The sequence below is a fragment of the Carassius carassius genome, chromosome 15 (genome assembly GCF_963082965.1).
Source record: "Carassius carassius chromosome 15, fCarCar2.1, whole genome shotgun sequence".
Classification (NCBI taxonomy): domain Eukaryota; kingdom Metazoa; phylum Chordata; class Actinopteri; order Cypriniformes; family Cyprinidae; genus Carassius; species Carassius carassius.
The window spans coordinates 3185908-3200308 of NC_081769.1; the positions used below are offsets into that span (position 1 = coordinate 3185908).

The window sequence follows — 14401 nt, forward strand, 5'->3', positions numbered from 1 at the left end:
TATATTCCTAAACTTATTTGTTGCAGTTTTTTATACAGTTATATTGTAAAACTAAAACACCTTCACCTGTTAGATTTTTGGCTGCATTTTAAGTTCTTTTTTTTTTGCTTAAAATAAATAATATTACTGTCAAATTCATGTCAGATAATAAAAATACTGTCATAAATACAGTAGTTCACCATGTATTTGTTCATGTTTTATTAAGGGATAAGTCTGAAGCACACCATAAAATAATTCTAGCAATTTACACAGGGTTATATACAGCTGTATATACAGATACACACCCAGGTATCGGATCAGTACTCGGTATCGGCCGATACCCTGAGCCCAGTTATAGGAATCGTTATCGGGAAGAGAAAAAGTGTATCGGAACATCTCTAGAATATATCAAAACCATATTTTTTTGATTAGTAATATTTTATTCAATTGTGCAATTTTCTTCTTCTTTTTTTTTTTAGTTTATTTTATTTTTTATTTATTTTTTTTGCACGCTCAGATTCCAGATTTTCACAACATTGTATCTCAGCCAAATATTTTCCTATCCTAACAAACCATAGTGTACATCAATAGTCAAAAGATTGACTGGTTTTGTGGTCCAGGGTCACATTTTAGATAGAGTAACTTCTGTAACCTGTTACATTTCCAAAGCAACCTTCCCAACAATGAACATTTCCTAGTATTTTCAGGAAAAACTCAATCCTCTGGAACACAATACAGGGGTTTAGTGTTCTGAGCTATAAATGCAATACCAGATTGAACTGGTAAAGTAACCCAGAACCAAAAAAGTAACTAAGGCCACTTGTACTCACTTGTGGTTCACTAATATGCACTCAAGTTCAAAAACTGTTTTCACAGCAAGCAAACAAAGCAAACAGTGACGTCAAACATGCTTGTGTACGCGGTGTGAAAGCACCCACACATGCACTTTTTAACCTCTCTCCTCCTCCTCTGTCCTCGTATGTTCGTTTATTTATCTTAAGGGTGCTGTAGGGCTCCGGCCCATCGATCAGCAGGGTTTTATGTGTGTGTGGAATGCTGTTTGGTGATTTAGAGTTCGGAGGGTCTCGAGGGCCTCCCACCCGCCTCTCCGTTTAACCTCGTTCCCCTCCTCTGTGTTCATGTGTCAGGTCCGTCATGACAGGTGCAGTAAACACTGGCCCACTAACACAGAGATGCTGAATGTCTTAGGGAGGGTCTAAAAGGAGCTTGCAGGGAAGGGAGAGGTTGATCCGCTTCCATTTGTATTACTCATGTTAATGATCCTGGTCAGGATCATACAGTTGTTATAATTAAAGTGAACTTCAGTAATGAAAATATAGTGAAATATAACACATTTAATGTAGGTGTTACATTGGCTGATTAAAGAAGGGATTCTAAAGTAGTGAGTCTAATCACCATGCTGGGAAAAGATCACTTCAGGAATTAACTAAGCTGTGTCTGTTCGATGTTTGGTGTATAAAAACAGCTCAAACTAAAAGATTAGGAAGAACAATACGAAATGCATTTTTACTGTATAGCATATACTTTATTCAAGCTGTCAAACCACAAGACCAAAATAAAAGGGCAAACCTTTTTTCCCAAATATCATGAATGACCACATGACTTTTATTTGGTGGACAAAAGTTGTTCAAATGTTTTTTGATATTTTAAAAAAAACTGCTTCTAATGAGATTGACGTTTTTTATTTACATCCTCAAAAGATGAAAATCAATATTGATTCAGAAATTAAAAACGTTCATCACAAAAGAGGTTTTTTTATGGTTATTTATTATTATTAATTCTAAGACATAATATAAATAGTAAATGAATTATATCATAATTATATCAAGGATATCAGTATTAATTCAGAAATGAAAAACAAAGTGCATTACAGAATGTTTGATTGTTTTCAATTATCAGGAATAATTCATTCCTAAATTAAATACAAGAATATGATTAACTAATAAATGAGGGTTTTTTTTATATAGGAACAATTTTATCTTTTAATGAGGTTGACATTTTTCTGACTTATATCCTCAATTGTTTTTAAATAATAAAAGTGTTTCTAATTCATTGTAAAAATAGCTTTTTTAATGAACACAACCGTTCAAAAGTTTGGGGCCAGAAAGTCTTTTAAAAGTATTTTCTGCTTACAAATGCAGCATTTATTATACAGTTAACACTATAAATAATAATAATACATTACAAATATTTAAATAATATTACAATTCAAAATAACAGTTTTTTATGTGAATATATTATAAAATGTAATTTATTCCAGTGATCAAAGCTGTATTTTCAGCATCAATACTCCAGTCTTCAGTGTCACATGATCCTTCAGAAGTCGTGCTATTTCTCATATTTTTTGTGGAAACCATGATTTGATGAATAGAAAGTTCAAAAGAACTCCATTTATTTAGAAATCTTTTGTAACGTTATAAAGTTCTTATAAAAACATCCTTGATAAATTAAAGTAATAATTTCTTTCTTAGAGAAGTGTATTTTAATCAGTCATAAATGAATAGATCCCTCATATCCCTCCTGTTAAACCAATCAGGTGTGGAGATTTCTCTCTGTATCAGCAGTTGTGTAACTAGACTCCAAACTGGCCCAAAAGCGACAGCAGACCCCTGTAGCTCCAACCTAACAACCCTACAATTAACAATCTCCATGTCGGCCTCCGTCTGAGCCTCTCCATCCCACGGTCACCTCCGCGGCCTGATGGGGGGAAGGTGAGCCGCTGCAGCCGCTGCAGCGCCGAAGCAGTGTTTTACGCATTAAGAGCTGTGCTGTCCAACGTAAACAGAGGAATAACAGTGCACCCTGTCCAGCTTCTGTGTCCGCCACCGCAGCCCCTCCAAGCATTTCCCAGACCTGGCTAATCAATCAGGGAGCTTCCAGTGGGAGGAAGGGAGCCACTTTGAGGCGCTGGACAGGGTGCCTGTGCTTGACCCGTGCTGATGCCTGTCCTGTTTCTGTAGATCTTAGGTCACAAGGACCTCACGTCCCCCACGCAGCGCTACATTGGCAGCAAGGTGGTGCGCACCCGCACGGAGGGAGAGTGGCTATCGTTCGACGTGACGGAGGCCGTCAGCGAGTGGCTGCTGCACAGAGGTAAAGTCCTGCTGGGAAATCCAAACCGCAAGACTAATGACTTTTAGTCCTAGTCTGTCTCTTAGGATTCCAGTGGACCAGAATGGACCAAAAATATTGCTCAAGAGTCATCTTGTACTCATGGAGAAGTGTGCTTAACTGAATTGAATGTGCAAAATCTTTAAACTACATTTTTAAGGTAATATAGTATTAATGAAACAAAATATTGTTTGATATTACATTTAATTTTATTTTTAAAATGTACTAGATTGCATCTGTGTTAAATATGTGGGTACAGATTATTCATATGCAATTCTCAATAGAAATTAAATTAAAACACAGTTAACGTAAACTAAAATTATTACAAATTGTTGCATGAAATAAAGTACTTTTTAAATTAGTTAAACATTTATCGTTTTCATTTCATGTAACTTTTTATAACATTATTAGTGCTGTCAAACGATTAATCACAAAGTTTTTGTTTCAGTAATATATATGTGTGTACTGTGTATATTTATTATATATATATATATATATATATATATATATATATATATATATATATATATATATATATAAACACACACATGCATGTACAGTATATATTTTAGAAGAACATTTTATATATATTTTTTTTTTTTTCAAAATATATACTGTGTGTGTGTGTGTGTGTGTGTTTATACATACATAATAAATGTACACAAAACAAACACACACATACAGTTATGCAAACAAAGACCTTTATTTTGAATGCGATTGATCGAATGAAAGCACTAAAAATGATACAAACTTAGACATAGATAAGTTTGAAAACAACAAAACTAATAAAAAATTGCAATTCACAAAACAAATTTTAAAACATACATTTAAAAGATAAACCTAAATGTTACATGAAAGCAGAAAATCGAAATAATCAAATCTAGTTCAAAATATAAAAGACTATAATAGTATCATGCATTCAAATCTATTTTAGTTTAGCAAACATGTTTGTGATTTCAATAGAAAACAGAACACTCTATATGTAGTTGGTTTACCAATAAGTAACCGATAAGTTAACTTAATACAAAGAGACTGACAATGCTTTTATCACTTAGCTGCAAGTCCAAAAATATTACATTTAGTTCACATTTAATTATATTCCATTAGGAAACTTAAAGTATATTAATTCAAATTGCATTTTGAAACTTGAACCCTACAATCAACACACTAAACCAAAATGTGTAAATAACCATCTTAAAACAAGAGTTGTCGTGAAGCCTCTACGCAGTACTGTAAATGTAATTCTGTATTCTTAGCTCAAATCAGTTCAGTGGTGAGTGTGTTTTCACCAAGGCTTTTCAAAGTGCACAAGAACAGCAGTAGTAAGAGGCCAGAGCAAAAGCAATGATGAAGGTGTGTGCTCATCGTCAGCCTGCATGAGCTCATAACAGCACGAGCCCAGCGGCTCTCCATCACGTTACGCAGCAAATCTTCTGCATGACTGGAGTGGTTGTGATGAATGCTGGAGCTGAGAGATGGCAGTGACGCTGTGTGTGACTCCTGCGGGATGATGGGAGTGGGCTAGATCTACATCAGGGGCCAGATCCAGAGATGAGCTCATTATCTGCTGTAGGTTATCTGACCTTGCTGTACGTGTGTGTGTTTCTCACTGTTTTCCTCTCCCACCAGACAGAAACAATGGATTCAAGATCAGCCTGCACTGTCCCTGCTGCACATTTGTGCCGTCAAATAATTACATCATCCCCAACAAGAGCGAGGAGCTGGAGGCGCGCTTTGCAGGTGGCTTTGGGTGGGGGTGCGAGTCTGTTCGTTTGTGAGCGAGGGCTGTTTCTGTGTGTGTGTGTGTGTGTGTGTCTGTGTCTGTGTCTGTGTGTCTGTCTGTGTGTCTGTGTGTGTGTGTGTGTGTGTGTGTGTGTGTGTGTGTCTGTCTGTGTGTGTGTCTGTCTGTGTGTCTGTGTCTGTGTGTGTCTGTGTCTGTGTGTGTGTGTGTGTGTGTGTGTGTGTGTGTGTGTGTGTGCGTGTGTGGGTGCGTGTGTGTGTGTGTGTGTGTGTGTGTGTGTGTGTGTGTGTGTGCGTGTGTGGGTGCGTGTGTGTGTGTGTGTGTGTGTGTGTGTGTGTGTGTGTGTGTGTGTGTGTGTGCGTGTGTGGGTGCGTGTGTGTGTGTGTGTGTGTGTGTGTCTGTGTCTGTGTCTGTGTGTCTGTCTGTGTGTGTGTGTGTGTGTGTGTGTGTGTGTGTGTGTCTGTCTGTGTGTCTGTGTGTGTGTGTGTCTGTGTGTGTCTGTCTCTGTGTGTGTGTGTGTGTGTGTGTGTGTGTGTGTGTGTGTGTGTGTGTGCGTGCGTGGGTGCGTGTGTGTGTGTGTGTGTGTGTGTGTGTGTGTGTGTGTCTGTGTCTGTGTCTGTGTGTCTGTCTGTGTGTCTGTGTGTGTGTGTGTGTGTGTGTGTGTGTGTGTGTGTGTGTGTGTCTGTCTGTGTGTCTGTGTGTGTGTGTGTCTGTGTGTGTCTGTCTCTGTGTGTGTGTGTGTGTGTGTGTGTGTGTGTGTGTGTGTGTGTGTGTGTGTGTGTGTGCGTGCGTGGGTGCGTGTGTGTGTGTGTGTGTGTGTGTGTGTGTGTGTGTGTGTGTGTGTGGGTGTGTGTGTGTGTGTGTGTGTGTATGTGTGTGTTGAAAGGAAAAGAGAAAAATGGAAATCAATAGTTTTGTTTCTTTCTCGAGTCCATCAGATTTGATATATATACTTTTTTAAAGAAAGGATTGGCTCTGATTAAGGCATGAATTGCAGCAAATTAATTCAAAACAAAGTGCACTTAAATGTTTAAGTGGCATTTTTGGTGTTTTCCACCCATGTCTGGGCACACCTACTCATTCTAGATGAGGCATATTTGTCACATTTTACAATAATAATAGTCATCAAAACTATGAAACAACACAAATTGAGGCATGGAAATTATGTAGGAACCAAAGAGAATGTTAAAGAAATAAAAACTAGCTTATATTTGCACGTCTCCCCCCTTTGTCTAGATCCAGCTTCTAGTCACATATACTGCTTTTAACTGAAGAAGTTTGATGGACACATGTTGAGCTGATCCTATAACAATAATACTAATAAAATGTTATTAGAAGTAGTTCTAGTATGAAAATAATAACAATAGAAGGATTTAAAATAATAATAATCATAATAATATTTTTTCAAACAATAGTTAATTAATCCTAAAAGTTACAGGTTCACAGTTCAATGAAAATTGCTTTAATGGTTTTAATGAACCTCTTTATGATTATTAATATCATCTAATGTTCCTGAAATACTCCATACGTTGTGTGCATGACAGCATGTTTAGGGGTAATTCATATAGATTTTCATCCCAGTTTTAGTTAAGCTACTGTAATTGTAGTAGTAAAATCACTGTAACACACAGCCTCTCATGGTTAATTGCATTATGACACATTTAGATTTGCATTTGGTAGGCAAGTTCATCCAAGCAACTTACACTGCATTTACTGCATTATAGATAAAATTGTAAATTTAGTCTACACTAAATTAAATAAATTAAATTAAATTGTTTTAGAAACCCTTTTTAGTCAGAAATTGCTATTCAATTTCACAAATAATTAGTAAAAAAAAAAGTACACATTGAATTAAACATGAAATTTTGAAGATGAAAGACTGAAATAGTAGTTTCTTGTAAAACAAACTCCAAAGCTTGCTGTACTGCTCTACTGTTTGAGATACAGGAATGTCTTAGCTTTCTGATGCAAACTGTCTGGTTTCTGTGCGGTTCACAGGTATAGATGACAGCTTTGTGCAAGGAGGGGATCTGAAGATGTTTAAAAAGCGGCGTCAGAGCGGTCAGTCTCCGCACCTGCTGCTGATGCTGCTCCCTTCATACCGGCTGGAGTCACAGCACAAGAGCCACAGACAGAAACGCGCTCTGGACGCGGCCTTCTGCTCCAGGTACCACCTCCTCACAAACTGAGTTTTTCCCACAGCAGAATGTGCTTCTGGGGTCTATAGATACTCATCTGTCATTAGTTAAAAACAGCCAGACTTCAGGCCAGATTTATGCAATCGGCAGGCCGTGTCTCAAAGCGGACAGGACCAGCTATCAATCCAGATTCAACTTAATCAATGAACTGGAAAACTTTTCTCTGTTGGATTACAGCTACAATATAAATAAAAGTGGCTCGATTGTCTTTTAATAAAAGTCATCTGTATTCTCGCTTTTCCAGCTAATTGCTGTCACGATCACATTTTCACTCACATTATACCAATGTGCTGTTAATTTTATATTTCCTGACATATCAGCTTCCATCATACCATCCAATAATAACAAGCTGAAAAACTAGCAGACATTTGTCTCCAAATCGAAAAAGAAGAAGAAGAAGAAGAAGAATAAAATCGGCATTGAGAATGAGTTCATTGAAGAGTGGACTGATCTGATTAGAAGTGTTGGCCAGAATTCAGGATTTTAAGAAATCACTTGAAAGAACCATTTTCTTTCCCGTGTTGACAAATTTCCTGTTGGAATAGAAGGTTTGGGCGGGACGTCTCCAAGGACTCATCCCTTTTGTTTTGTTTTTGTTAATAGACATTAGACAGCTGTGAGCCATGCTACATTCTATTCAGATGCAAGATAGATTTTATTAGAGTGAGGGATAGTTTCATTCTAGAGACCATTTGACTGTGTAGTGCAAAATATTAAATGCATATGAATGCTTAAATTTATTTTAGCCACAAATTATTTTAGCCATGGATTAGCCACATAGAAATATCATGAATCCAATATACATTTTGCAAGTTAATTTAGACTAATTAATCCTAACTAATTTTTATATATATATATATATATATATATATATATATATATATAATTCAGTTTTCTTAACAGTTTAACTAATTTCAATACTGTAAACAAATTAACAGCCATCAGAATATATTTTATTTTTTACCGTAAATATTATGTTCAGATTACTTTACAAGAAAATATTGGTCAAAAATGTCATATTTTGATCATATAATATAATATTAGCACAAAAGCATGTAATGATAAACATGAGTATCGGAAAACTTGCATGTGATTATTAGTCCATTAATTGATTAAAAAAGTAACTTACTAAACATAATAAATAATCTTACTAAACATAACATTAATTCAATATGTACAGTATATATATTAGTGGTGGGCAAAGATAATTTTTTTTTAGTAATGTCATTGACACAATCATGCCGATGAGTGATGCAGTGTCGTCTGAGAGCCCGAAGACCACGGGCATCCAATAAAGGTCTCCGGCCTTGTCCCTTACGCACAGAGATTTCTCCAGTTTCTCTGAATCTTTTGATGATGTTATGCACTGTAGATGATGAGATTTGCAAAGCCTTTGCAATTTGACGTTGAGGAACATTGTTTTTAAAGTTTTCCACAATTTTTTTACGCAGTCTTTCACAGATTGGAGAGCCTCTGCCCATCTTTACTTCTGAGAGACTCTGCTTCTCTAAGACAAAGCTTTTATAGCTAATCATGTTACAGACCTGATATCAATTAACTTAATTAATCACTAGATGTTCTCCCAGCTGAATCTTTTCAAAACTGCTTGCTTTTTTAGCCATTTGTTGCCCCCGTGCCAACTTTTTTGAGACCTGTAGCAGGCATTAAATTTTAAATGAGCTAATTAAGTGGATAAAAGTGTAAAATTTCTCAGTTTAAACATTTGCTACGTTATCTATGTTCTATTTTGAATAAAATGTTGGCTCATGTGATTTGAAATTCCTTTAGTTTTCATTTTATTAAAATTTAAAAAACGTCCCAACTTTTCCGGAATTCGGGTTGTATATATATATATATACATATTGAATTAATATATTAATATATATATTTTTTTTTTGCTTAAGCTAAATTTACTGAGGGTTTAATGGTATAAAAATGTATGTACATGTAAAACTGCAAGTGGTAACTTACCTTAAACAGCTAGTTTTACCTGATTTAACCCCCACAAAAAGAGTTTTGTTGGTACATTATAACTTAATGTATATTTTGTAGACTGGTTCAGTGATGTTAAATAGTATTTTAATAGTTAATTTAAATGCTACTATTTTATCTGTGCTACTGCAGTTACTTCTTAGGTCGAAACAGTCTTTTTCTCATTTTAATTGTCAAAATACATATTAATTGTACGAGTATAGATTTTTATGTGCATATATCATAGTTTGAAAGTGTACCAAAAATGTGCCAACAAAGAGAGTTGCGTGTCATACATCCGCTGTGTTTGTCTCCCATCATCACACAGGAATGTGCAGGACAACTGCTGTTTACGCTCTCTCTACATTGACTTCAAGAAGGATCTGGGCTGGAGGTGGATCCATGAGCCCAAAGGTTATAACGCCAACTTCTGTGCAGGAGCCTGTCCGTATCTGTGGAGCGCAGACACCCAGCACAGCAACGTAAGACAAACCCTGCAATATAATTCTAGATATAATGCTTCTAGGTACTTATTTTTTCTACATTTGCCAAGCAACGAATTACATATGGTTTTAATAAGTGCATTTCATGTCCCATTTCAGATCCTTGGCCTCTATAACACCATCAATCCAGAAGCATCTGCATCTCCTTGCTGTGTGTCTCAGGATCTGGAACCCCTCACGATCCTTTACTACATCGGAAAAACCCCCAAAATCGAGCAGCTCTCCAACATGATTGTCAAGTCCTGCAAGTGCAGCTAGGAACCGATCAGCTCCGTTTCCAAGAACACGCATTCACTCAAACAAACACACAGTAATTTAAAACCCAATCACACACGTGCTGCGCAGGGTGTTGAGGTACAGCAGAGTAATTCCTACAAACTCTCACAAACCACAGCACACATCTGAATGTGTGAACTTGTGCTGGAAACGGCCCTGTCGGCATGTGTCACATCACCCGCTCATCACTCTATGGATGTGAGTTTGGCAAACACTGGAAGTACGTGATCTATATGTGTCTATATGTGAAGCAAGCGGAAGGGAAAATCCCTTGTTCCATTTATTTCAAACCAACACTTCTGTTTTTGTTCCCCTCAGTAATACGAATATTGTTTGTTTGGTAATATATAAAACCCATGATATTGTTCACCAATACTGGTGAAGAGCTGGAAACTTCTGGCAAACAGTACAGATGTCACAAATGAACTTTGAGTTTTGGCGCAAATTAAGCGTTTTTGGATTGGGGTTGGTGACAGAAAGATGAAATATTGCGGAAAGTTAATGCAAGCCTCAGAAAGACATAGTTTAAGCCACCTTACATGGAGTAAAAAAAGGCCAAGAACAATAAGTCATGTTGTTTCTAGCAGCCAAAGACATTTTGTTCCATTGCAAACACAAACATTCTTTACACAAATACGCAACTGCACACGCAAATGCTGCAAAGCAAAACCATTGCATTTTTGTATCACTGGCAGAAAAAAACAGTTTCCATCAAATATGTGCACCATAAATCCAAATGTTTTATTATGCAGATAGCTGGATATAAACATGCTCAGAAAGATTCTCTTCAAACTTTTGCTCTGCCATGACAACAATTAACCTGGCAGAGAAAGGTATGTTAGTCCACTGTAGCGCCCCTGAGAATGCAACATGTACGTGTGATATTTAGTTGTGTTTCAGAACTTAACAGCATGTGAAACTAAGTTTGCAAAGCAAGACGTGTTTATGATTGTGTACGTATATGTGGAAGAACTTTAAGCGCCTTATTCTGAAGTTTAAAATATTTGTACACAAATTTATGTCAAGCTAGCTCTTAACACAACAACAATGTAGAGAAATACAGAAAAGTATTTCCCTTGCATCTTTTACAAGTTTCAGTTATACACGACAACATTTTCAAAATGATTCACGGTTACACATATCAGCACAAACGGGCAAAAACGCTGTATTATGTATGCCAGGCCAGTAGTTGGCGTTGTCACCTTGTTAGTAAACAGTATTGGTAGGGAAGTGACGATTATATGATGTTTATGATGCGTCTCCGCTGCTGGTTGTAATATTGATGAAGTAAATTCACACTTTGCTGAAGAAGCGTTTGCAAACTCTTGAGCAGCAACAACAGTACCATGCACTCTGCCACTGTAGTGTATGTAAAATCAACACATACTGCGCATGTCTACATACGTAGCATTTACTACGCATGCGCATGACGTCACCGTTTTCAAAGATTCCTGTATTGGGTGTTCACACGGAAACGACTTGCACTTCGAAACCCGTTTTCAAAAATATGCGTTTTCAGTCCCCAAAATGCCGTCTTCGTGTAAACAAACTGACAAAACACATAAAAAGTTTCCAGTTTTTGGCCGAAAACGTTGTGTAAATGGCCCCTTAATCTTCAAAAAGTTAGCTCCTTTAGGATGGCCAGAGGACCGTCTATACTGTATTTTAAGGTGATGCTGTTACAGTGTAATATGTACTAAGTAATATTAATTAACAAAATGTACTTACATGTAAATACGCCACCTTAAAATAGTGTTTGCATGGTTTGAAAACAATTCACAAATTAAAACAGCTGCAAACAGCCACAGATTTGCAGGCATTTCTGAAAAGAATGACCGTGACTTTTAGACACTCAGCGTGCAAAGCTATACCAGAGCATGTTAAAGTGCCTGGTTAAACTGGAATACTAGGGGTTGGTAAATTGGCAACTTCTTGAATTCACACCATGGTCTCTTGTAAGAGCAGGTGAAGCTGTGATGTCACCAACTCGGCAGTGTTGAAAGGAAGTGATATCATCAGACTGGTACAGAGACTGAATTTGCAATAGGTATGTTTACATGCACTACTCGGAATCAATCCAGATTCAGAAATCAGATTCTCAAAGCTCTGTTTACGCTTACTTATTTGTTTACATGTGCATTACATTAATTCCGAACAAAAATATAGTGCATACACAGTTACAAGTCACCGCATTGAGAACTGGACATATCTAAAAATAATTTTTGTTTTTTTGTTTTTTTAAGCAAATATTAGAAAATATTCAGTCTCCTCCACTGACCAGTTTGTTATACAGAACACATAAACATATTTGTATGACATAGAACTATCACTGATGCAAACGAGTTTTGTTTTTGCGTATTTTCAAATCCGTCCAAGAAAATAGTCTTGCTAAAAAAAAAATCCTGTTGATTGGAATTTTTTTTAAGTTTTTAAGCCTGAAATAATCAAATCAAAAGGAAAAAATGTAGCACGTAAAGCACCCCTTTAAATTTTATGAATCAAACTCTGTCAAATCGTTTACATGAAGACTTTTGAGTCCGATTGAGCCATCGATCCAACTCTAAACGGATCGTTGGGGTGCATGTAAATGTTGCTATTGATGTGAGAAGAGTGAGTTGCTTTAGTAAAGTCAGAGATTTTGATGAAAGGATTTGAAGAATGTGAACAGACGTGTAAGTGAGAGATGGTAACCCACATGTTGTGCAGAGGCCAGCTTGACGAATGCACTGCAGCCGCCCTGGACACTGACGGCCATAACGCTTATCATGGAGAAATTGTTTCTACACATCTCAAAAGTCTTCCTGAATTTGTGATTTTTAATTTTTTTTTTCTCTCAGAGAAAGTGATCCTTTGTTACGAAGAATTGCACTGACTATTTTATTTCTACATTTTTTGTTTGTTGGTTTTTATTCGTAGTTATAGCTTCACTCACATAACATGAGCTGATGATGTGAGTGGCTTCTAGGTGGTTCCCCTTTTAACTAGTCCTTATCTTAACCAGTGTTAGAGAGAAACTGGTAGCAGATCAGATTAAAAGAGCAACGTCCATTCATGCCCAAGATTTTTAGGTGACACTTATTTTATTTGTATTAGGGCAAGAATGACTTACTGAAGACACAGGAAGTGGAAGGAGACACCAGCATTGTCACACTAGAGCTGTTTATTGTTATTGTTGTCTATGATGATGATGATGATGATGTTGATATTGTTGACCCACTATGGTGTATTGTAAAACATTACTGTTGTGATGCTCTAGTGGTAAATAAATTATTTAAGTGACAAGTGATTGTGCGCTTGTGTTTTCCTTTGATAAATTGAATTCTGTTTTGATTCAGATGAGTTGAATATATGTTCACGGCAGCATTTATTTGTTCAAAAGTACAGTAATATTCTTAAATAGTTTTAAATAACTATTCATATGGTTTTCAGTGTCACATGATCCTTCAGAAATCATTCTAATATGCTGCTCAGCTTTTATCAGTTATTACTGGCGATGAGTTATTAATAATGATTCTTATTGTCATCATAGCTGAAATTAGTTTTGCTGCTTAAGTGTGATTTTAAAGATTATTTGATGAATAGAGTTCAAATGAACAGCTTTTATTTTATGTATTTATATTTATATTCACTGTACTACGGTTTCCACAAAAACATGAAGCAGCACAACAGTTTTCAACATTCACTCTTAATAATAAAGGTGCTTCAAGATGCCACAGAAGAACCTTTTTTCTAAATGGTTCCATAAAGAACCTTTGACATCTAAAGGACCTTTCTGTTACACAAAAGGTTCTTTGTGGCGAAAGAAGGTTCTTCAGATTATAAAAGTGTAAGAAAGAGATGGTTCTTTAAAGAATCTTTGACTGAATGGTTCTTTGTGGGACCAAAAATGGTTCTTCTATGGCATCGCTGTTAAGAACCATTTAAAGCACCTTTATTTTTAAGAGTGCTGCTAACTATCAGAAATGTTTCTTGACCAACAAATCTGCATATTAATGATGATTTCAGAGACTTACTACAAAAAAATACAAATCTTCATGAAAGTTTATAAATGTAATTTTTTTGAACTGGTTCGCTGAAATAAACCGTCTGAATGAATTTCATTATTTAATGTGGTTGAATAAATTAAGTATTTAAGTGCATTTTCCCAAACATTTTTCCCAAAATCTGGAAAGGAAACGACTCCTTAACATAAACAGACTATATTAAACTGCCTTATGATGAAACCCTAAACATTTAATCTCCATTTACTCCATTTGTTTATAACTCACATACGCAGTGAGCATGAGCAAGCTGACATAAACTACAGCACAAACTCTTGAATTTATTCTAATGATCCTCTGATAGTGTATATCTTCCCATTAGCCCTGGAGCTCTTGAGTCGCGCCGGGCTCGTTAGCCCAGAGTCTGTGGTTCCTTATTTAGGAGTGAGACTCGAGCAGCAGAAAGCTCTGGAGACTGTCACTCTGGAATTAGGTTAGGTTAACATTCTAGAGATAAATGCTCTGCAAACGCATGATGTCACACATATAGGCTATGTGAAAATTGCTGCTTTTGACTGGTGGGTCTATGTCTTTTTCAGTCGGATCCTATCTTGAGTCTTT

General features: G+C 36.4%; 1 protein-coding gene and 1 long non-coding RNA gene across 2 annotated transcripts in view; both read left to right on the top strand.

Moving 5' to 3' along the window:
- LOC132158021 (transforming growth factor beta-2 proprotein-like) overlaps positions 1–10842 on the top strand; it is a 37594-nt gene extending 26752 nt beyond the window's left edge. The window contains exons 3-7 of the mRNA XM_059567267.1: positions 2961–3093; positions 4741–4851; positions 6851–7019; positions 9350–9503; positions 9624–10842. Coding sequence (XP_059423250.1) covers positions 2961–3093; positions 4741–4851; positions 6851–7019; positions 9350–9503; positions 9624–9782 — 726 coding nt within the window. The 3' untranslated portion in view covers positions 9783–10842. The remainder of the gene's footprint in view (positions 1–2960; positions 3094–4740; positions 4852–6850; positions 7020–9349; positions 9504–9623) is intronic.
- Positions 10843–12032: 1190 nt separating this feature from the next.
- Positions 12033–13082, top strand: LOC132157640 (uncharacterized). The gene is made up of 2 exons (XR_009437564.1): positions 12033–12084; positions 12269–13082. It is a non-coding gene; the product is annotated as an uncharacterized LOC132157640 (long non-coding RNA).
- The last annotated feature ends 1319 nt before the right edge of the window (positions 13083–14401 follow it).